The sequence below is a fragment of the Hypanus sabinus genome, chromosome 1 (assembly GCF_030144855.1).
Source record: "Hypanus sabinus isolate sHypSab1 chromosome 1, sHypSab1.hap1, whole genome shotgun sequence".
Classification (NCBI taxonomy): Eukaryota; Metazoa; Chordata; class Chondrichthyes; order Myliobatiformes; family Dasyatidae; genus Hypanus; species Hypanus sabinus.
In genome coordinates, this window is record NC_082706.1 from 96,522,253 (window position 1) to 96,544,568 (window position 22,316).

At 41.3% G+C, this 22,316-nt stretch overlaps 1 protein-coding gene across 2 annotated transcripts in view; it reads right to left on the reverse strand.

The window, feature by feature from the left end:
• Positions 1-22,316, reverse strand: part of ctdp1 (CTD (carboxy-terminal domain, RNA polymerase II, polypeptide A) phosphatase, subunit 1) — a 324,193-nt gene that overhangs the window by 250,252 nt on the left and 51,625 nt on the right. For both annotated transcript variants that reach the window (XM_059972529.1, XM_059972536.1), the window contains exons 6-8: positions 15,394-15,484; positions 12,670-12,836; positions 9,627-10,742 (exon numbers count right to left, since the gene is read on the reverse strand). In XM_059972529.1, the coding sequence (XP_059828512.1) occupies positions 9,627-10,742; positions 12,670-12,836; positions 15,394-15,484 (1,374 nt within the window). The remainder of the gene's footprint in view (positions 1-9,626; positions 10,743-12,669; positions 12,837-15,393; positions 15,485-22,316) is intronic.

Here is a 22,316-nt window from a genome sequence, read left to right on the forward strand (position 1 = left end):
GGGCTTCAAAAACCTTCCGAAACACTGAAATCAGGCTAGCTAGTGTGAAATTTACAGTCTTTTGCCTCATTCCCTTCTTAAAAATTGGAATGAGATTTGTAATTTTCCCATCCTCTGGAACCATTCCAGAATTTAGTGATTCTTGAAAGATCATTACTTACACCTCCACAATCTCTTCAGCTTCCTCTTTCAGAACTCTGGGGTGTTGTCCATCTAGTCCAGGTGACTCATCAATCTTCAGACCTTTCTGCCTTCCAAGCAGCTTCTATTTAGTAATAGCAACTACACTCAATTAAGCTCCTGAAATGCTTGAATTGCTGGCATACTGCTGGTTTCTTCCTCAGTGAAGACGGATGCAAAATATTTATTAAGTTAGCCCACGATCGTTTTCCCCCATTGCTACCTCTCCAGATTAATTTTAAAGTGATCTGATATCCACTCTAGCCTTTCGATTTTACTGTTTATCTATCAGGAAAACTTTCTGTATCTTTTCTATTATTGGCTAGCTTATATTCATACTTATTCTTTTCTCAATTCCCCCCCCCGCCATTTTCCCCCAATGCTTTTTTTCCATTTCTTTCTATTCGTTTTTAAAAGCTTACCAATCCTCTAACTTCCCACTAATTTTTGCTATATATGCCTTTTCTTTTGCTTTTATACTGTCTTTAACTTCCCTTGTCTGCCACAGTTGCCTCATCCTCCCTTTAGAATACATCTTCATCGTTGGGATGTGTTTATTCTGCGCCTTCCGAATTGCCTCCAGAAACTCGAACCACTGCAGTCTGCCGTCATCCTTGATTGTGCCCTTCCAATCAACTCTGGCCAGCTCCTTTCTCATGCCTCTGTAATTCTGATATATTCCATTTTAGTTCTCCTCTCAAACAGTAGGATGAACTCTATCATATTTTGATCACTGCCTCCAGACGGTTCCTCAGCTTAATCGCACTACTCAAATCTTGTTCATTAAACAACATCAAATCCAGAATTGCCTTGCTTGTAGTGGGTTCAACCCCAAGCTGCTCTAAAAAGCCATTTTATAATTTTAAATATAGGCATTTTACAAATTCCCTCTCTTGGAAACCAGCACCAACATGTTTTTCCCAGGCTACCTGCATACTGAACCCCCCCCCTCCTTGATTCTTGTAATATTGCCCTTTTTACATGTCTTTTCTATCTCACATTGTAATTTATACTCCACATTTTGGCCATCATTTGGAGGCCTGTCTAGATCTTTTTATTTGCTTTTAATTCTTTAATTTTAGAGATATAGTACAGAAAAGGCCCTTCTGACCCAAAGAGCTGCACCAGCCAGCATCGCACCTACTTAACCCAGACTAATCACAGGACAATTCACATTGACCATTTAACCTACTAGCTGGTACATCTTCAGAATGTGGGACAAAACCAGAGCACCTGGTGGAAACCCACACCTTCATGGGGAGTAACATATTATCTACAGTCTCTTACAGACACAATCCAACCTCCAACAAGCTATAATAGTGTCATGCTATTTCTTAATTCTTTTTGCAAGGACTCTGCATCTTTTGATGCCATATTACCTCTTTCTAAGGATTTGATTTCTTTTTTTTACCAAAAGAGCCACCCCACCTCCTTTGCCTACCAGCCTGTCTGTGCATGGATGTTACACTCCCAGTTTTGATTTTCCTTTATCCACGACTCAGTAATGCCTACAATGTCATTCCTGCCAATCTCTAGCTGCATTACAAGATCATCTACCTTACTCCGTATATTGCATACATTCACAAATAACACCTTCAGTCCTGTATTCATCGCCTTTTTCAATTTTGCCCCAATGTTAAATGTCCCCAGAAGCTAAATTCTGATCCCTTTCTAAACTACATACTGCATTTACTTCTATACCAACTGTCTCATCCTCAGGCTTATAGCTCTGGTTCCCAGCCCCCTGCCAAATTAGTTTAAATTTTCTCCAACAGCTCTAGCAATTCTGCCCGGAAAGATATTGGTTTCCTACAGGTTCAGGTGTTACAGGTCCTACCTTCCCCCGGAGAAATGTGAATTATCTAGAAATCTAAACCCTTGCACCCTGCACCAATTCCTCAGCCATGCATTCATATGCCAAATCATCTATAGCAGGGTGACTTCACCAATGTCCTATTCAACTGAAATATAACTTCCCAGCTTCCATACTCAATGCCCATTCTGATGAAGGTCAATGTGCCAAACACTATCTTCACTACCTGTTACTTATCTCCACTAATTCAACATATACACTAACATAATACTCACTAAGCAGTATTGGTATCATGGATATTCTTCTAGCCTCCACGTGATTCAAGAGTAAACACAAAATTGAAATACACAGCCTGTGATCCACCATTTCACAATAGCACCACTTGCTGGAATCAAAGGCAAAGGTAAAAGAAACAGAGCCATTGGCCAAATACTTTAAAGTATCATTGTAAGATCAGGGTTCAAATCCCATCACTGTCTGTAAGGAATTTGTATGTTTTCCCAGTGACTGTGTGGGTTTCTTCAAGGTGCTCTGGTTTCCTCCCACACTCCAAAGATATACTGTTAGGGTTAGTGAGTTGTGGGCATGCTATGTTGGCACCAGAAGCATGGTGATAATTGTAAACTGCCCAGCATCATCTTCACTGATTTGACGCAAATAGCACACTTCACTATGTTTTGATGAACATGTGACAAATAAAACTAATCATTTAAACCAGCTTTGCATATCAGTGTTCAACAGGATGCAGCGGTCTGTGTAGGGGATACATTACAGATAGATGTGTGCAGACAGTACTCTACTCCAGCACTGTCAAGACACGGAAATGGACAGAGAATAAATGACATTGTTATCCAAAGATAGGACTAGTCAGACTGGCTTCAGCTGCAAAGATTTACTGTAGGTTATAAGTTCAATTGTCAGTTAAACTCATTACTTTTCTAATGGCTCGGAGAGTAGAGTCACAGCCGAGCCAAGAAGACAAAATGGCCTGCAACTCAACTGCTGGTATCCACTAAATTACCCGCTGGATGTACAAATGTAAGTTGTTACAAAGCTTTTAGTTCAATAGGGATGAAATCATTGTGGACTTCTGATTCGCTGATGAGATTAACATTCTGTTTTAAACTGCAAACAGATGCATCTGTTGCACTTTTCAGCCTTGAATGCACTCCAGACAGCTAATGGTTCTCCATCATGCATGTCAATTCATATATCAGGAAAGCTTTGTAGGCTGAAATTGAAGTGTTTAAAATACACCAAAGGATTTTCAATCTCCTACAAATACAAATTCTGCCGGCTGCTTAAAATACAAATTTGATGGGTTAGCAATTATACATTGATAGAGAATAAAAGAATTGCATTTGTGTTGCCTTATTTGTTTTTTTTTTATTTAGAGATCCAACAAAGTATAAGGCCCTTCTGATTCAGCTAGTCCATGACAATCAATTACAGCCAATTAGAGGAGTTATCATTCAGTTAGAAAAAAATGCAGAAGGTTTTGAAGATGCTGTTAGGATCTGAGGGCCTGGGATACAAGGAGAGGTTGTGCAAGCTAGAACTTTATTCCATAGAGGTATATAAAATCATAGATAGAGTAAATGTACAGTCTTATTCCTGAGGAAAGGAAATCAGAAACTGGTGGGCATAGTTTTAAGGGGAGAAAAGAGAACTGAGAAACAAGCTTTTGAACACAGATAGTAACACACATGGAATAAGCAGCCAAAGGAGGTGATTGAGGTAAGTACTGAACATTCACAACACTTAATAGGCACTTGGACAGGAACATGAATGGGACTATTTTAGAGGGATATGGGCCAAACATTTGACAATGAGACTAGCTGTGTGAGATCTTGGTCAGCATGGACAAGTTGGGCTGAAGGGCTAGTTTCCATGCTGTATGATTGGATTTAAGATGCAAATAAACATAACACTACAGCCCAGATGATGATTAATTGTCAACAAGCTAGGCTGTCACCCTTTGCGGTTGGTTAAATCCGTGGATAAGGAGGGCCGACTGTACTCGTAAGTCCTTCACTGCATTTGCCCCAAGTGACAACTCAGTCCCTGAAGACGTTTCCTGAATTGAGTTCTTACTTACTTTAACCAAAAACCACCATCTCTGACCCCAGAAGTAAAAGCAGACTTCCTGGTTGTCAGAACCATCTTAGCACTGAATGTCTGTGAATCTCTTATGCACTCTCTAATGGTTCAAACACACTTCCAGTAAGATGGCAGCATACTCTGACGCAGCAGCTTCTACAGGGTCAACTGAAGGTGTTATTGTCTTTTTTAAAACTTTTTTTTTACAATCGCAAGACCCTGTTAAACATTAAAGTGTTACAGATCTACCCCATTGAGTTGCTCTTTGCCAGAGGAACTGAGGGAGTTGGTATGGATTGTAATGCTGCCTGTGACAGAGGGGCTTCAGTACACAATGGAGGTATGCAGTCTAACAGTGAGCGATCACCTCAGTTGCTTTTCTTGTGATTGCAAAACTCTGCTGGAAACTGGTGGTATGGAATGCTTCAAGTCCCATTGATTGGCTCATTGATGAATGACAGGGGTTGGTGTTCGCTTGGCAGAAGACAAACATAATTGTGTAACTACAGACTGCTGCAACGTTCATGGACTCAGGAACTTGGATATATTTTTGTGTGACTGTATTTTACTTCTACCTTATACTGTCTGTGCTTGCTGTCTTATGTGCTGTGTATGACTGTTGGTACTGTTATTTGCACCTTGGCCCTGGAGTAATGCTGTTTCATTTGGCTGTATTCAAGGGTATTCATGTATGGTTGAATGACAATTAAACGAACATACATACACAAAAGTGGGGGGGGGGGGGAAGAATCGATCCTCAGAAGTGATTCAGATTGCCAATCCATCTCCCCCACAACAAAATTATACACTTCAAGTCTTTTACCCTCCTAATGCCCTAAGCCCTTGATAATTTACTCAATGTTGTAAATCCCTACCAATGCAAGACATAAATTTCAAAGATTTATAACCACAAATCAGAAAAAGACTCTATCCCTGTCCTAAATCACTGGCCCTTCAATTAAGTTCTCATCTCCTGGCTTCAGCTTGAAGAAATACCCTTCTAGCTTTCATCTGTGCAGAATCTTACTGAACTAATGAATCACCTCTCTATTTCCAAGTATACCCAATTTAAGTCTGCTCCTCCACATGGTATAACTGAACGGCACCGTGATCAAGGCAAGCTTGTTTTACAACATACACCCAGGATGAAAAAGAGTCGATGGTCCATCTGGTTCATGCTGCTGTTTATGGTCCATCCCGACTCCAATCATTCCCCAGCATTTAACTCAATCATCTCATGCCACCTCACCTACGCCCTGTATTCTCTGAGCCATTAACTTCCCCTGCTTAGGCAGTCCCTTGGGACTGAGAATGATTGGCTTCAATTCAGGCTTGTGAATTCTGAGGTGGTCATTGAGGCTAATGTGGAAGGGCAGACCATTCCACAAATGAGCAGGAGGTGCCTGATAGGATAGATGGACAGATAAACCTGCGGATGTCTATCGACTCCAGCCTGCCTTCTTCTCCCCTCCCATACCTTATGATAACCTGCCTGTTATTTCCAGTCCAGCAAATCACCTCAGACTTCTGTGTCAGCACTCCCCATCTCCTCTCTTTATACCAACCTCACTCTCAGTCCTGATGCAGAGTTTCCATCCAAACCATCAACAATTCCTCTCCTACAAATGCTGCTCAACACAGAGGTTCATCCAGCAGATTGTTTTGCTGGTCCATATTTCAGGATCTGCTGTTTCTCATGTCTTTTTAGATTGGGGGTATCCAACTTTTTTTTATGCCATGGACCAATACCATCAAGCAAGGGGTCCTTGGACCCAAGAGGGAAGAACTGTTGTTCTAGATGCATAGCTTGTGAGATGGGGTGCTACTTAACTCTGTACTCTGGGATTGATATTCTTCTTACCTTTTCAAAAGCTCTTTATCCACTTTGAGCAATCATGGGCAAGGGATTTCTGGTAGTCAGTGGGGATGTTTCATTCTACACCCCTCCAATGAGGGTTCAAACACTTCCTTGAATTTGTTTTCTTCCCCCCTTACTTAGAATGCAAATTCTGTTTCAAGAGTCCGCTGCAGGGCAAATGACTGCCTAATGGAGCCAAATGTTTGTAACTGGGACACCAATGTTGGTGATGTCATCTCAACTAGCATTCCAGTGAACTTGAACAATTTGGTGGAAACTGTGCTGATATCTTCTAAGTACATAAGACATAATGAAGTTGAGAAGAATGAGAGGTGATGAAATAGGAAATAAGCCTGGCAAAGCAGAAGCTGAGCATATACCTCACTGTAGGAGAATCTAAGACCAAGGGGCAAAGTTTCATATTACAGAGTAGGGGGTAGGGGGAAGAGAGACTAATTTAAAACGAAGATGAGGGGAGAATTTCTTACCTCAGAAGGTTGTAAATCTTTGGAATTCACTATCCAAACTCCAAACGGACAGATAGATGGAATCCAGATTAATACCATCTGTATTTCATTACACTCCAAGCAGCATCACAAGAGGCTGGAACAATACACAAGATGCTGGAGAAACCTAGCAGGCCAGGCAGCATCTAGGAAGGGAAATGGGTAGTTAACTTTTCTGGTTGACACCCTTCACCTAGACTGGTGACAGGTTCCAATTCAAAACATCAAGGGTCCAGTTCCCTCCACAGATGCTGCTTGGCCTTTCGAGTTCCTCCAGCTTTGTATCTGTTGCTCAAGATTCCAGCATCTGCCATCACTGGTGTCTACAGGATTGCTTGTGACTTTTATGAGTTGCTTATTTATTGATAATGATTGACTGTCACTGGCTGAGCCAGAATTTACTGTATTTCCTCTCTCTCTAATACCTGGAGAAGCTGATGGTCAAATGCCTTCAAGTAGTGACATCCTTAAGATAAAGATGCACACATAGTGCTGTAAGATAGGCAGTTCACAACAAAAACAAGCTACTTTACATTTCCCAGTCATTACTTGGAAGGGAATGTTTCACTGCTGCCATTGTCCATTCTTGGTGGAAGGAGTCATTGGGGTTGAGAGGTTCTGTCAAGAGTGGCCAGGCCCAGAAACTGCAGAGCATTTATTGATGGTACTCGGTGCATCAGAGATGGAAGGGATATATGCCAAGGGCAGTGGATGGGGTAACAATCAAGTGCCCTGAAAGAGGCTGAGCTCTGAGTATAATTGGAGCCACACCCAACCAGACAGGTGGGCAGAATCCCATCGTGCTCCTGGGCTTGTGGCATGGTGACGATGGAAAACCTCTGAGATGTCAGGAGACAAGTCATTTCCCCACAGGATACAGAGCCTCAAATGGCCATAGTATTTTGTGCTGATCCTCATGAGCCCTTCAATGCCAATGTTTTACTGCAACATGCTCTCTTTACAGCGAACTTCATTTATTCACCTGATGTGCATATCACAGCCAAGGCCAGAATTTATTACCAAACCCATTTTACTTTTTGGTTTGTTATCAGAGGACAGGTTACAACATCCATATTGAATCATAGGAGTAATAAGAGTATGAAAACAGGCCCTTTGGCCCAACTAGTCCACACCACCCATGGCGCCCACCAAGCGAGTCCCATGTCTTGAATTTGACCTGTATCACTCCAATCCCCTCCTGTTCATGCATTCATCCAAATCGTACATAAACCTCGTCAGGCAGGGACAGACTTCCTTCACTAAAGGATGAAGATTAGATGGGATTCTGCCACTTCACTCCCACATTACAGATCCCCAAGTTTACTTAGCAACCTGAATTTAAATTCTTCTGTTCTGCTAAGATCTGCATTAACACCACAAAGCTCCAAATACCGTCCAGCAACTCTACCATGTGACAATACATGTGCCTTTCAATAGGTAGAATCAGCCAACACTGCCCATGTTACGTGCCCAATGCCATTGAGTATGGGCCTGTTTTCTCCAAGTACTGCTGTAGTCTAATTTACCTATTTTTAGGTAATGAAGCATTACTGTTTTTAGGCACGTTATAAAGATTGACAATGTATCTGAATATTGACGCTTCCTCTCCTTTTAAAAGCACATAATTTTTCTCTTTACAATTCAAAACTCTCAGCAGGACCCACTACCCTAGTGGGAGGATAAAGGAGTGATGCCAGGACATGGCAAGAGGGAGGGGAGGCAGGTGAGAAAGACCCCCTGTCAGTTCTCTGTTCTTACCTCCACTCACTCTGCACATTCCTGGAGACATTTTGGAACTGCAGCATTCTCAGGAGACTTGCCAACAATGGAGACCCAGAAGGCGATATCCAGACCTGGTGGCACTGTAATTTCAAATAGGAATGTCCAGTGGGCCATCAGGTCTGTTTGCACATGGAGCATCTCAAAAGATATTTTAGAATTAAATCATTTACAAAAATAATGCATCTCCAGTCAAAGGTGGGGGATCTACTTTTACACACAGCCTCAAATGAACTGCATGAAAAACTTCATGAAATGTCCCAAATACTGACACTGTTTTCATCAACTTTCCACTATCCAAAGTTTAAACGTCTCCATAAGTTAAAGTACACCCAACTTCATCTTGCATTTCTGTTTCTTATTCAGACTCCTAAACCTCTCTTACATAAACTTTCCCATGATTCCTCCTCACCTGCTATCTCCTTAAGTGTCTCCGCTCCCACTCTTTCAAACACTGGCACAGGTATCTCGGTTTCCCTCCTTGCATTTCTCATATTGCACTTCCCCTTTTCCATGTCTTCTTCTCACTTGTCCCCACATAAAGAAAACACACTCACACCACTCAAAATTTTCAAACCTTTAAACTGTTCACTCAGCAAATCAACTGTTCTTAAAGAGATGCTGGCCATAGAAGTTGTGTGTTTGGGTGTTGCTGTAAAAGGAAGCCACTCTACCACACACGTTATGTTTTCCCATGTTGGTAGCTCTTTCAGAACTCTCTCCAACCTACTTCCAACTGGATCATTCAAACTGATGCTCCCTAACGTAGACTGTCCACCAAAAACTGGCATCCAGAACTGTAATCCTCCAATCACTCCATGCTTCTCCAATCCTTGCCTCTTATACTCTATCCATTGACCTCAATTCCTGGCTAGGCCTAGAGATCTGGAATTCCTTCCTTTCCTTCAAGATCACCCTTTAAGAACCTGACTTACTGATCAAGGTGTTAGCCAGTCTTCCAAATATCCTTCTCTTTGGTTTGGCTTCAACCTGGCTTCTCTCACTGCTCTCCTGTGAAGTGCTTTGGATGGTTTCCTCTTGCTAAAGGCATTACAGACAACACCTTTTTTTGCTAGTTTGCAAACATTAACCAGTGAAATAAGCGATGGCAACAGATGGCATATCTTTAGACACACAAACCCATGGTAAAAATCTAAAGCATTAGGATAGGAATGAAATTAATTCCCAGAACTTGCAGCCTACACAAATGTGGAACCACTTCACATAACAAGGTGCAGCACTGAGCCAAAAACAGCAAGCAGTCCATTACCTAACACTATTAACTATGAGAAGAGAGAGGCCCACCCCAACACAGTGTTTAAAAAAAAACAATCCTCATTCCTCCTCCAATAAACATGAAGCTCAACAAGGCAGACGACAATGCACTTACCAGGACGAGCAGCAACTAAGTGAGTTGTCCTGTTGGGGTCTTTGGGATTCAAAGATAAGGTTTTGCTAACCTTGGCTCCAAGGGCTGTGGCATGATACCACTCTCTTGTCTTTTCCATAGGGTAGTTTGTTGGGTAGAGTCCACTGAAAATTATCCTTGTGCCTTCAAGTGTCTTGCTCTTCAGTTCTGGAACAATCTTCCTCAGATCAGGCACTTGCTTCTCCTTTTTGAGGTACTTCTCATACTGGGCATAATACTCTGTGTGGACATGGACCAGGATCATTTCCAAGTGAATCAAATGGTCGTCGTCATCTTGGTCCTCCTCCTCTTCCACGTCCATGCTTTGATCCAGGGACTCACCCATCGTTACTCCGGATTGTTCACTGTTCTGGGACTCAGTCTCTGCCTCTTTCTTATCAGCGCACCCATTCCCCACATCGCCAAGCAAGTCCTGGTCGGCATCTGTCTCGGGCTCCAGGTCGGCTTTCTTATCCTGCGAATCCGACTCCAATAAATCAAGTACCTTCTCCTTCTCTGAGTGGTTACATTTTGTCTCTGTGCTCCCCTTTCGCTGTTTCCTTGTCTTCTTTTTTGCTGCGCCCTTCTCACTGTCTAGGCTCAGGGTGGGCGAGGGCGAGGTGGAGCCTTGTTTTCCTTCCTCCAGTTCACTGTCGCTGTCACTCGATAGGTCAAAATCGAGCTCACTGCTAGCTGCCTTTAAGTGGCTTTCACCTTCCTTGGCAGACTGCCCCGAGCTGCTGTCTGCCAGTGTAACGCCACTCTCTGACAATTGTTCAGACTCTTTTGCTTTACCAGAAATAATAGTACTAGCAGTTTTTGTGTGGGAAAGACTGGTGTCACATAAAGATATCCTTTCATGTTCTTTGTCATGTAAAGCATTTGCACTAGGACCACATTTTAAAGATTCACTACATTTTAAGGATTCATCCTTTAGGATACTATTGCTACCATTTTGTTTCTTGGAACACTCCCCAAGGCCATTACTTTCTTCTTTTCTTTCCGCTCCTTCACTACACCTGTTGCTTGTACTGACGGGGTCTGTTGAAGTGGGCACTGTCTGCTCCAGTCCTTCTGTGGGCTTTGAAGAATGATTTACTGTGGAACACAGCAAGAAACAAAAATACCAAGATTAGAAACAATAATACAATTAACAAAATCATTGCATAGAGCAGAACTAAAAACACACTTTCAATCAATCAATCCTCTCTAATGAGGAGAGGAGACTGCAGATGCTGAGATCTGGAGCAAAAGACAAACTGCAGGAGGAACTCAGTGGTCAAGCAGCATCCAAGTAGCCAGATAGATGGTCTACCTTTCTGGGTCAAGATCCTGTTTATCCTGATAAAGGGTCTTGGCCCAAAATGTTTACTCTTTTCCATAATTGCTGCCTGGACTGTTGAGTTCCTCTAGCATTTTGTGTGTACAGGTTTCCCCCACTATCCGAAGGCAGAGCGTTCCTATGAAACCGTTTGTAAGCCGAAATGTCATAAAGCGAAGAAGCAATTACCATCAATTTATATGGGAACAATATTTGAGTGTTCCCAGGCCCAAAAAAATAACCTACCAAATCAAAGCGAATAACACATAAAACCTAAAATAACTTGAACATATTGTAAAATCAGGATTGATATGATAAATATACAGCCTATATGAAGTAGAAATATTATATGGTGCAGTTTCACTTATCAGAATCGGGAAGACAGTGAGCCAAAATTGATTTGGAGAAAAAAAAATCAGCACGTACACGCACGTACATGTACACGCATGCACACACAACTGCCTGCACAAGGCTTCACAGTCATGGTAGTCTTTCCCAGGGGTAAACACGTATAAAGTAAGCGTCTTTTTTTCGTAAAAGCAAAAATCCTCTTTTGTTAGCAAAAACCTGTAATTTTGTGCTCATTCTCCAGGAACTTCCAACCTTGGTCTCATGATAGTGATAGAGGCCTGTTTCTATGCCTTTGGTCCATGCCAACCAAAATTCCCATGTACCCCTGCATATATGCCTCCGCTTGACCCACATCTTTCTAAGCCTTAGACCACATCTTTCTAAGCCTTTGACACAAGCACTGCAGATGCTAGACATCTAGAGCAATACACAGGTCCATTCTGATGAAGGGTCTTGACTCAAACCATCAACTGTTTATTCTCATCCATAGATACTGCCTGGCCTGCTGAGCTCCTCCAGTACATTAGGTGCATTGCTCCTTCAAAACCTTTTCTATCTATGTACCTCATTTAAGTACCTTTCAAATGTTGTTAATGTACCAGTCTCAAAAATTTACATTCCATATGCTGACCACCATCTATATCAAAAATCTGCTGCTCTGGATCCTATTAAATTTCTCTCCACTCACCTTAAATCCAAATAGTTAATTTGGTTTATTATTGTCATATGTACTGAGGTACAGTGGAAAAAACTTTGTGTTGCATGCCAACCATACTGATCCTTTCATCACATCAGTGCACAACCTATGCTCTTGAATTCTTGATTCCTAAAAAAGACATTCATTCCATCTATGTTCTTCATGATTTTATACACCTCTATACGAAATCATCCTTATTTTCTGATGTTTCATTCAATAATGTCCCAACCTTCTCAAGCTCTTTTCACCATTAAGTAGAAAAGATCAGAACCAAAGATGGATGCACATCTTTGATTCATTCATTCGATTTTCATTCATTCTCAGAGTATGGGCCTTGAAAAGCAATTTCTCCTAGACCCAGTGCCTTTCAATGATCATTCTAAAGGGCTGATAATATTCAAACAATTGCTGAGGGTTTCATGTCACATATGGTCATGCAAATATATTGGATTTCATAATGCATATTGAAGAGGATTTTTTTTTTAAATGGCAACCCAGATTGGACAAGGGCTTTTAAGTTCTAGAATTTATTAACTGATTTTAAAATCCATAGTGTAATTTAAACTCCAGTAACTTCAATATAACGTGGCTGTACCCTAGAAGGCTGTTTAAAAAATTGCAAAATCCTACAGCTGCCACACACACTTAAAACTCACCCCTCTTCTTCACTGGCACATCTTTAGATCCTGGCGGAGCATTGATATCTCCAGTTCCTTGAAAATAGGTGTATTTTTTAACCAATATTAAGTTTGGTGCAAACTTCCAGACGTCTTCCCGATCATCAATGATGCAAACCATCGAGTCACCACAAGGAAAAAGATTCCTAAATTGATGAATTTTTTTTAAAAAAAAGAGAAAACCAAAATATAAATACAATTTCAGAGATGCTGGTAATCTGAAAGTGATCAAAAACAGAAAATGCTGGGAACTCTCAGCAATTCAAATAGCATCCGTGGAGTTTGTAACAGATCTAATACTTTAGATCAGAGGTTCTGATGAAAAGTCACTGAGCTGCAACTTAGCAGTTTCTCCTTCCATAGATAATGCTATATCATCTGAATATTTATAATGTATAAATACTACGTAAATGTTTAAATCCTCCACTTATTCCCTAATCCAGTTTTATAAAACATCAATTACACTGGACAACTAAGAACTGACAGAGCTTGAGGAACATTACTCATTACTGTCTTCGTGACATTTCATGTAATACTTAGCAACTCTAGCACTCGCAATGAACAAGTTTGCTCATTGCAGGAAGACCCAGCATATCAAATCTCTGCTTTGAACTGAAATTCTCCAGTCCAAGCCACTTCCTGGTTCACTTGCTCCAGCCCAAATCAGTCCTGTAGTGTGGCAACCAGAAATTCAGATTTTAACCCCCTTCAAGACAGTCTGCAGCTTTATTATTTCTATCCATCAATTGAAACTGTAGAAGTAATTATATATTTGAAAGACGCCCTTTTTGAATACTGTTTGCTTCAGTGAGAACACCGCTCATTTTTCTAAACTTAAGGAAGCACAGGCTCAATCTGCTTAATCATTTCTCATGTGACAAACAATACAATTGTATTTCTTTGGTCTACTGTGAATGCCTGAAAGAAAACAACTCTCAGGTGACATATACCACACTTTGATAATAAATTTACTTTGAATTTTGAACAAACGGACCATCATACCAATCAATATGGTGACACTTTGCTGCACTCCCCCTGTTATACATGCATGCTTCTTTACACCATACACTGTGTTTTAAGTGCAGTTTCCCAGTGCTCTATGTATCTTGAGTAAAATATGCCTTTTGTATTCAAATCCTCCTGCAATACAAGCCACTTAATTTCCCTTTTTTTTTGCAGAGGAGATTCACCAAGATTTCAAGCTGTCAAGTTTATTGTCATGTGCACAAGTATGATGAGGTACAGATATAATGAGAAACTTGCTTGGTGCAGCATGACAGACATGTAGGTACTGACAACACACAGATGATAAATTATGCATAAACTATACAAAATAGTAAAGATAGAATTAAAAAAGTCTGTGCAAAAACAAAAACAGGGCAAAACAGAGAAAAAATCAGAAAGGAATCCTTAATAGTGCAAGTGATGGTCTACAGCGTTCCATTGCTGAGGCTGTGGTAGAGTTGTGCAAGTCAAAGCGTTTCACTCACGAGGAGAATCTTGAGAGCCTAGGCCTCTTTCCCCTGGAACAGAGGAGGTTAACTGGGGAAATGATCAAGTTGTATAAAGTTAAGATGAATAGAGAGATGGGGCAGATGCCAGACCACCTTTTTCAGAGATAAATAAAGCAAGCAGACATAGATTTAGGGTATACTTAGAGGGGATCTGAGGGGAACCCAAAGTGTGGTGAGTACCTGCAATGCATTGCCTGTGAAAGTGGCAGAAATGGGATCACTCACTGTATTTAAGAAAGGTGGAGGAAGAGCAGTTGAATTGTCTGGGTTAAAAGACTATGGGCCAGGTGCTGAAAGATGGAATTTGTAGAGATGGACAGGGTTGGCTTGGTGGGCTGAGTGGCCTGTTTCCATGTAGTATGACACCAAAACTCTCTAAATCCTTGCTCAAGTACACACCATATTTCAATGCCATTCAGCTAGCTCTTAACAAAAACATCTTTCAATCTTTATCTCTGTGCCATCTACTTGCTATAGTGCAGCAACTCACCAAGGCTTCGAGTGATACTCCCAAACCCACAACCTTCTGCATTTGCTCAAAAGGTTAAAGGCAGCAGGCAGACAAGAAAAGCAGCAAGCACCACTCCAAGACATTGAAATACAACAGCGCCTTGTTCATCTGGTCAAAAAATCCCCTAATTCCATAGCTCTCTGCATTGTGGAAGCACCTACACAAGGCGACATCTCAACGCCATGTTATCAATAAAGGACGGCTAATTGATGCTGACACTCCCAGTGAGATTATAAAAGTGCTACAGTTTATCTGCTCAGTGATGTCCCCAACCCTTCCTCTATCGAAAGCAAATTTCAAAATCAAATGTGGGGGGGGGGGGGGGGGGGGGGAAAGCAAATTATTTTCCTGCAATTCAATCTAGCCACCCCTCAATAGTTTCAATTGCCCGCAACATTAAAGGTGGTTATCAAAAAGATATTTGCAATTAGTACCAAAGTAGGTCACAATTTTCTGTTCTATTGTTAATTTCTTAAACAAGCACAGAAATTAATTACCATCTCAATGCCATGACTTGAATTCCTCAATAGTATGCCCTGTTTTATGAAGAAGATTTATTTTTAAAAAAAGGGGGAAAAGAGGCTAGTTTCCTGGATGTACTTCTTGAACTGACTATTGGTTAACATCTGAACCAAATACATACAAATAAGGAGCTTAAACACTTAGCACAATACTCACCGTAGATTACCGGTTTTAGAATATGGATCAATGCACTCATCTCTTGATAAAATTCGATGGGAAAAAAGTTTCTTTTCTGGATCCAGAAACCCTGTAGTTTAAAGAAAAGAGAAGCAGGAAGAAAATGAGATGGTATATTAGAGATACTAGAGTCAGAAGCACAGGCCATCAACAGTTTAAGAACACCCAATATCCCCTGCATACAAACAAGCTCCCATATGATTAAATTTAGCAGTCTTACACACATGCATTTCCATGGATGGCAAAACGAGTTTCCTTTCTATCTCTGCACCTACAGTTACTTTGGTTATACATGACATAAGTATGATTCCCGTACTGGGTGATCTTCATGCATTTTCTGGCTTATGGACAAAATTGACTTGTGGACGTCTGTAAAAACAGAACTCACTCATTACTCAGGAGTACTGTTAATCCTTACAGGCCGAAGATTGACTATTTTGGCCTGTGAACTCAAGTACTTGATCTTAAAAGTGCAATGTTGCAGAGGCAGGAAATCTGTAATTAGGTTGGATTAATATTAGCAAATTATGAAAATTTTCAGGAGATCAGACGGTGTGTTGAGAAGGAAACAGTTAATGCTTCCACTCACCACCAGTACGCATTCTTTGTAATTAAAATCATCCATTCGTAAAATACAGCTCAAGTGCTGGATGAGAACTTAAACCAAGAAATAGTGTTATCTCTTGGAAACACAAAAGATTGTAATTGCTAGAATCTGCTGGAGGAACTAACCATCTTCCCTCCCTGGTCACTGTTCTGATGCATGGTTTCAGAAAGAAATGTCCACAATTCCTTTTCCTCCATAGATACTCCAGCAGAATGTTACTCAAATTATTTCACCTTAAAACAAAGAACAGAAAGGGAACATGCCCTTTGGCCCATAATGTCTGCACCAATGATTATACTAAATTAAACCAAATCCCTTCTGCCTGTACATAATCTATATCTATCTGTACCCTGTGCATTCATGGGTATAACAGCCTCCAAAATGACACTACCACATTTGCTTCCAACACTACACCAGGCAGACCGTCCCAGGCACCTATTACTTTCTGTGTAAAAGAAACTGACCTGCACATCTCCATTAAAGTTTTGCTCTCTTGCCTTAAATGCAAGTCCTCTAGTCTTTAAATCTCACCCCTGGAAAAAAGATGAAGACTCTATCCCATCTTGTCTCACAGTTTTAGGAGCTTCAACTGGATCTTTACTTGGCGTCCAACTCTCCAGAGAAAGCTTATCCAACCTCTCCTTACGGTTCATACCCGTAATTCCAGGCAGTGTCTTGGAAAACCACTTTTGCGGTCTATATTCTTCCTGTAAGGGGGCAAACAGAATTGTGCACAATACTCCAAGGGGAGGCTAACTGAAGTTTTAATTAGATACTACCTGATTTCCCTCTCTATACTCAATGCCCTGCAATTATGTCTGAATCAACTTGAAGTATCTTTAAAGTAATTAAGACTTCATAAAATGAAAAGATCTTAACTATTTTGCATTATCCTAATTGCAAATCCACTTCCCCCAATTTCACGTACAAGGAAGCAACTTGCATTTGTACGGTGCCTTTTACTTCAAAGTGTCTCCACCTCTTAGTGCCAATTATATCCTTTCTGAGGTATAATTGTTCTAATTGTAGAATCAAGGTAGCAATACGTGCACATCATTCTCCATAAACAGCAGCATAATAATCACTGCACAGTCTATTTTGGTAGGATAAAATGGATCAGCATATTGAATACTGTTATAGAGTCTTAGAAAACCACAGCACAGAAACAGGCCCTTCTGCTTATCTAGTCCATGCTGAATCATTTAATTTCCCTGGTCCCATCAACCTGCACCTGGACCATAGTCCTGCATACCCCTCCTATTCATGTACCTATCCAAACTTCTCTTAAATGTTAAAATCAAGATCACATCTACAACTTGCACTGACAGCTTGTTCCACACTCTCACCACCTTCTGAGTGCATTTCAGCTTCATCCTTAACCATGATTTCTCATTGTAGCCTAATCCAACCTCAGGGTAAATTGCAGCAGGCTTTTTCCACTATATATACCAGTGGTCCCCAACCTCCAGGCCACAGACCAGTGGTTGGGGACCATTGATCTATACCTATCATAATTTTGTACACCTCTATCAAATCTCCCCTCAATCTTAGACCATAAAACCATAAGATATAGGAGCACAATCAGGCCACAAGGGCCATCAAATCTGCTCTGCCATTTCATCATGACTGATCCAATTTTCCTCTCAGTCCTAATTTCCTACCTTTGTCCCATATCCCTTCATGTCCTGATCAATCAAAAATCTTTCAACCTCTGCCTTAAGTATACATAAAGGCTTGGCCTCCACAGCAGCTTGTGGCGGAGAAACTCACAAATTCACCACTCTCTGGCTAAAGAAATTCCTCTTCATCTATGTTCTAAAAGGACACTCCTCTATTCTGATACAATGCCCTCTGGCCTTAGACTCTCTGTCCATAGGAAACATCCTCTCCTCATCCACTATCAAGGCCTTTCACCTTTCAATAGGTTTCAATGAGGTCACCCCTCATTCTTCTGAATTCTAGTAAATACAGGCCCACAGCCATCAAACACTCTTCATATGACAAGCCATTCAATCCTGGAATCATTTTTGTGAACCTCCTTTGAACCCTCTCTAGTTTTGGCACATCCTTTCTAAGATAAGGGCCCAAAACTGCTCATAATACTCCAAGTGAGTCCCCTCATCAGTGCTTTATAAAAATCTCAAACATTATATAACAACACACACAAAATACTGAAATGTCGACTGTGCTTTTCCTCATAGACGCTGCCTGGCCTGATGAGTTCCTCCAGAACTTTGTGTGTGTTGCTCAGATTTCCAGCATCTCCAGGTTTTCTATCAAAAGTTGCATACTTGCCTTTATATTTCAGTCCTCCCGAAATAAATCCCAACACTGCATTTGCCTTCCTTACCACAGACTCAACCTGCAAATTAACCTTTAGGGAATCCTGCACAAAAACTCCCACATCTCTTTGCACCTCAGCTTTTTGTATTTTCTCTCCATTTAGAAAATACTCAAACCCTTTCATTTATTCTACCAAAGTGCATGACCACACACTTCCCGGCACAGTGTTCCATCTGCCATTTCTTTACCCTGTCTCCTAATCTGTCTAATGCCTTCTGCAGCATCTCTATTTCCTCAAACTACCTGCCCCTCCAGTCATCTTCATCTCGTCTGCAAACTTTGCAACAAAGCCTACAATTCCATCATCCAACAGCCAACCAGAAAAGGCTCCCTTCATTCCCACTCTTTGCCTCCTGTCAACCGACCACTGCTTTATCCATGCTAGAATCGTTCCTGTAATAGCAGGGGCTCATTGCTTGTTAAGCAGCCTCATGCGTGGCACTTGTCAAAGGCGTTCTGAAAACTCAAGTATTCTGTGTTAACCAATTCTCCTTTATCTATCCTGCTTGTTGTTTCTTCAAAGAATTCCAATAGATGCCTGCCTGCTTGTTGGCTACATGGAACAGTCTATGTTCTAAGCCTACACTGGTGACCATCCCTCACTTTTCCTGCACTACATCGAAGACTGCATTGCTGCTGCTTCCTGCACCAAAGCTGAACTCATCAACTTCATCCACTTTGCCTCCAACTTCCACCCCGCCCTCAAATTCACCGGGTCTACTTCCAACACCTCCCTTCCCTTTCTTGATCTCACTGTCTCTATCTTTGGATCCAGCTTATCCACCGGTGTCTATTACAAATCTACGGAGTCTCACCGCTACCAGGAATATACCTCATCCCACCCTGCTACAAGTAAAACTGCTATCGCCTTCTCTCAATTCCTCAGTCTCTGCTACATCTGCTCTCAGGATGAGGCTTTTCACTTCAGAACGAAGGAGATGTCCTCCTTTCTCAAAGAAAGGGACCTTCCTTCACCACCATCATTGCTGCCCTCAACCACATCTCTTCCATTTTACACACATCTACTCTTACCCCATCCTCATTCCAGCCCACAGGGCTCCTCTTGTCCTCACCTACCACCCCATCAGCATCCGTCCCCAGAACCTAATTCTCCAAAACTTCCATCACCTCCAATGGGATCCCACCACCAAGTACATCTTTCCCTCCACCCCCCCCCCCAACTTACTGCTTTCCGCAAGGATCGTTCCCTACATGACTCCCATGTCCATTCATCTCTCTTCACTGATCTCCCTCCTGGTACTTATCCTTGCAAGCAGAACAAGTGCTACTCCTGTCCCACACCTCCTCTTTTACTACTATTAAGGGCCCTATGCAGTCCCTCCAGGTGAGGCGACATTTCACCTGTGAGTGTCTTCCAGTTGAAGACTGATGCAAAATACTTATTCAGTTTGTCCATCAGTTCCTTGTCCCTCGTTACCACCTCTCCAGCATCGCTTTTCAGCAAGCCAATATCCACTCACCCTCTTTCACACTTTATGTATCTGAAGAAACTTTTGGTATTCTTTAATATTACTGGCCAGCTTACTTTCATATTCCAGTACTACCTACTTAATGACTTTTTTTTTTTTACAATTGTCATCCATTAGTTAACTTCCTGTTAATTTTTACCCTATTATATGCCCTTTCTGTCTTATATGTTGGCTTTGACTTCTCTTGTTGCAATTATGTCATCTTGCCTTTAGAATATTTCTTCCCCTTTGGGATGTATATATCCTTTGCCTTCCTAATTGCTCCCAGAAATTCCAGCCATTGCTACTCTGCCGTCATCCCTGCCAGTGTTCTTTTCTAATCAATTCTGGCCAACTCTTCTCTCATGTCTCTGCACTTCCCTTTACTCCACTGGAATACCAATACACCTGACTTTAGCCTCTTCTGAAATTTCAGGGTGACTGCGATCATTCCATGATCATCTGCCCCCGAGGGTGTTTTTTTTTTAAACCTTAAGGTCACTAATCAATTCTGGTTCTTTGCGTAACACCCAATCCAGAATAGCTGATCCCCTAGTGGGCTCGACCACAACCTGCTCTGAAAAGCCATCTCATAGGTACTCCAGAAATTTCCCCTTCTGGAATCCAGCACCAATCTGATTTTCCCAAACTATATTGAAATCCCCCATGACTACTGTAATATTGCCCTTTTGATATGCATTTACTTTCTTCTGCTGTAATGTGAAGACCATATCCTTACTGCTGCTTGCAGGTCTGTATACATCTCCCTTCAGTGTCTTTTTACCCTCGCAGTTCCTTAACTCTATCAACAAAGATTCAACACCTTCAAGGTGACTCCAAGTCACCTCTTTCTAATGATTTGATTTCTAAGTTCTAGGGAATAAAGTTGTAAGCTATTCAATCTTTCTTTTTAACGTAGGTCCTCCATTCCTGGCAACATCTTTGTAAATTTTCTTTGTACTCTTTCAAGCTTATTTATTATCTTTCCAAAAAGATAATTAATAAATAGATAGATAGATAAGTAACCAAAAAGATAGGTAACCAAAAACTGCACACAAAATTCCAAATTAGGCCTCACCAACATCTTATACAACTTCAACATGACATTCCATCTCTTATTCTCGATACTTTGATTTATGAAGGCTGAAGTACCTAAAGGTACCCATGCGACCCTATCTACCCGTGTCACCACTTCCAATGAATTATGGACCTGTATCCCAAATCCCTTTGTTGTACCATAGTCCTCAGTGACCTACCGTTCACTGTGTACCTACCCTGGTTGATCCTCCGAAAGTGCAACACTTCACACTTGTCGGCATTAAATGCCATCTTCCATTTAATCGGATAATTTTTCCAGCTGGTCCAGATCTTTCTGCAAGCTCTACTAGTTTTCCCTCACTGTCCATTACACCCCCGATCTTGGTGTGTTAACCACATTATCATCCAGATCATTGATATAGGAGACAAACAAAGGACCCAGTACCAATCCCAGCAGTGCTTTACTTGTCAAAGGCCTCCCGTCAGAAAGCCGAACATCTACTACCACTCTTCGGCTTCTCCCACAAAGCCAATGGCTTACCCAAGTTACTGCCTCACCTTGAATGCCAAGCAACTGAATCTTCCTGACCAAGCTCCCATGAGGGACCTTGGCAAAGGCCTTACTAAATCCACTGCCTTGCCTTCATCAACTTTCCTAGTGACCTTCTCAATAAAACTCCATAAAGGTCATTAGGCCTGCTCTACCACATACAAAACCATGCTGACAATCCCTAATCAATCCTTGTCTATGAAAATACTTATATATCTGGTCCCTTGGAATACCTTCTCCTAACTTTTCCACTGCTGATGTTAGGCTCACTGGCCTATAATTTCTTGGTTTATTTTTAAGAGCCTTTCTTAAACAGTGGAAGAACATCAGCTCCTATGTCTATGGTCTTACAAACATTCTAAGAGAAGAAACTTCTTCTCATCTCTCTGCCCTGATTGTAAAAGTCCTATCCAGCAACTAAATTCCCATGCATTAACAGATCAGATGGGCTCCAGCATACAGATGCAATCACAAGGAAGATGCGCCAGATTCATTACTTTTTCTTTAAATAGAAAGTTAAGGTGATTTGACATGTCACTGAGCACTCAAAAGTTCAAACGTTCGAAGGAAATTATCAAGGTAGGCACACATGCCACTATGCACTACCTTGAGATTCGTTTTCTTTCAGACCTTTACAGAACAATAAAATTCAGCAGAACTAAGAAAAACTATAAACAACGAGACTGAAACAATCAAAATGCAAAAACGTCAAATTGTGCAAATAACAAAGTAAATACACAATACTGAGAATAAATAACACAAACAAGCAAATACTAATGTACTGTTCAAAGTATCCTGACTGGTTGCATCACTGATACACAAATGCACAGGATACAAGAAGCTGCAAGGAGTAGTGGACTCACTCCCTACTATCAGTGAGGCACCAGATTCAAGA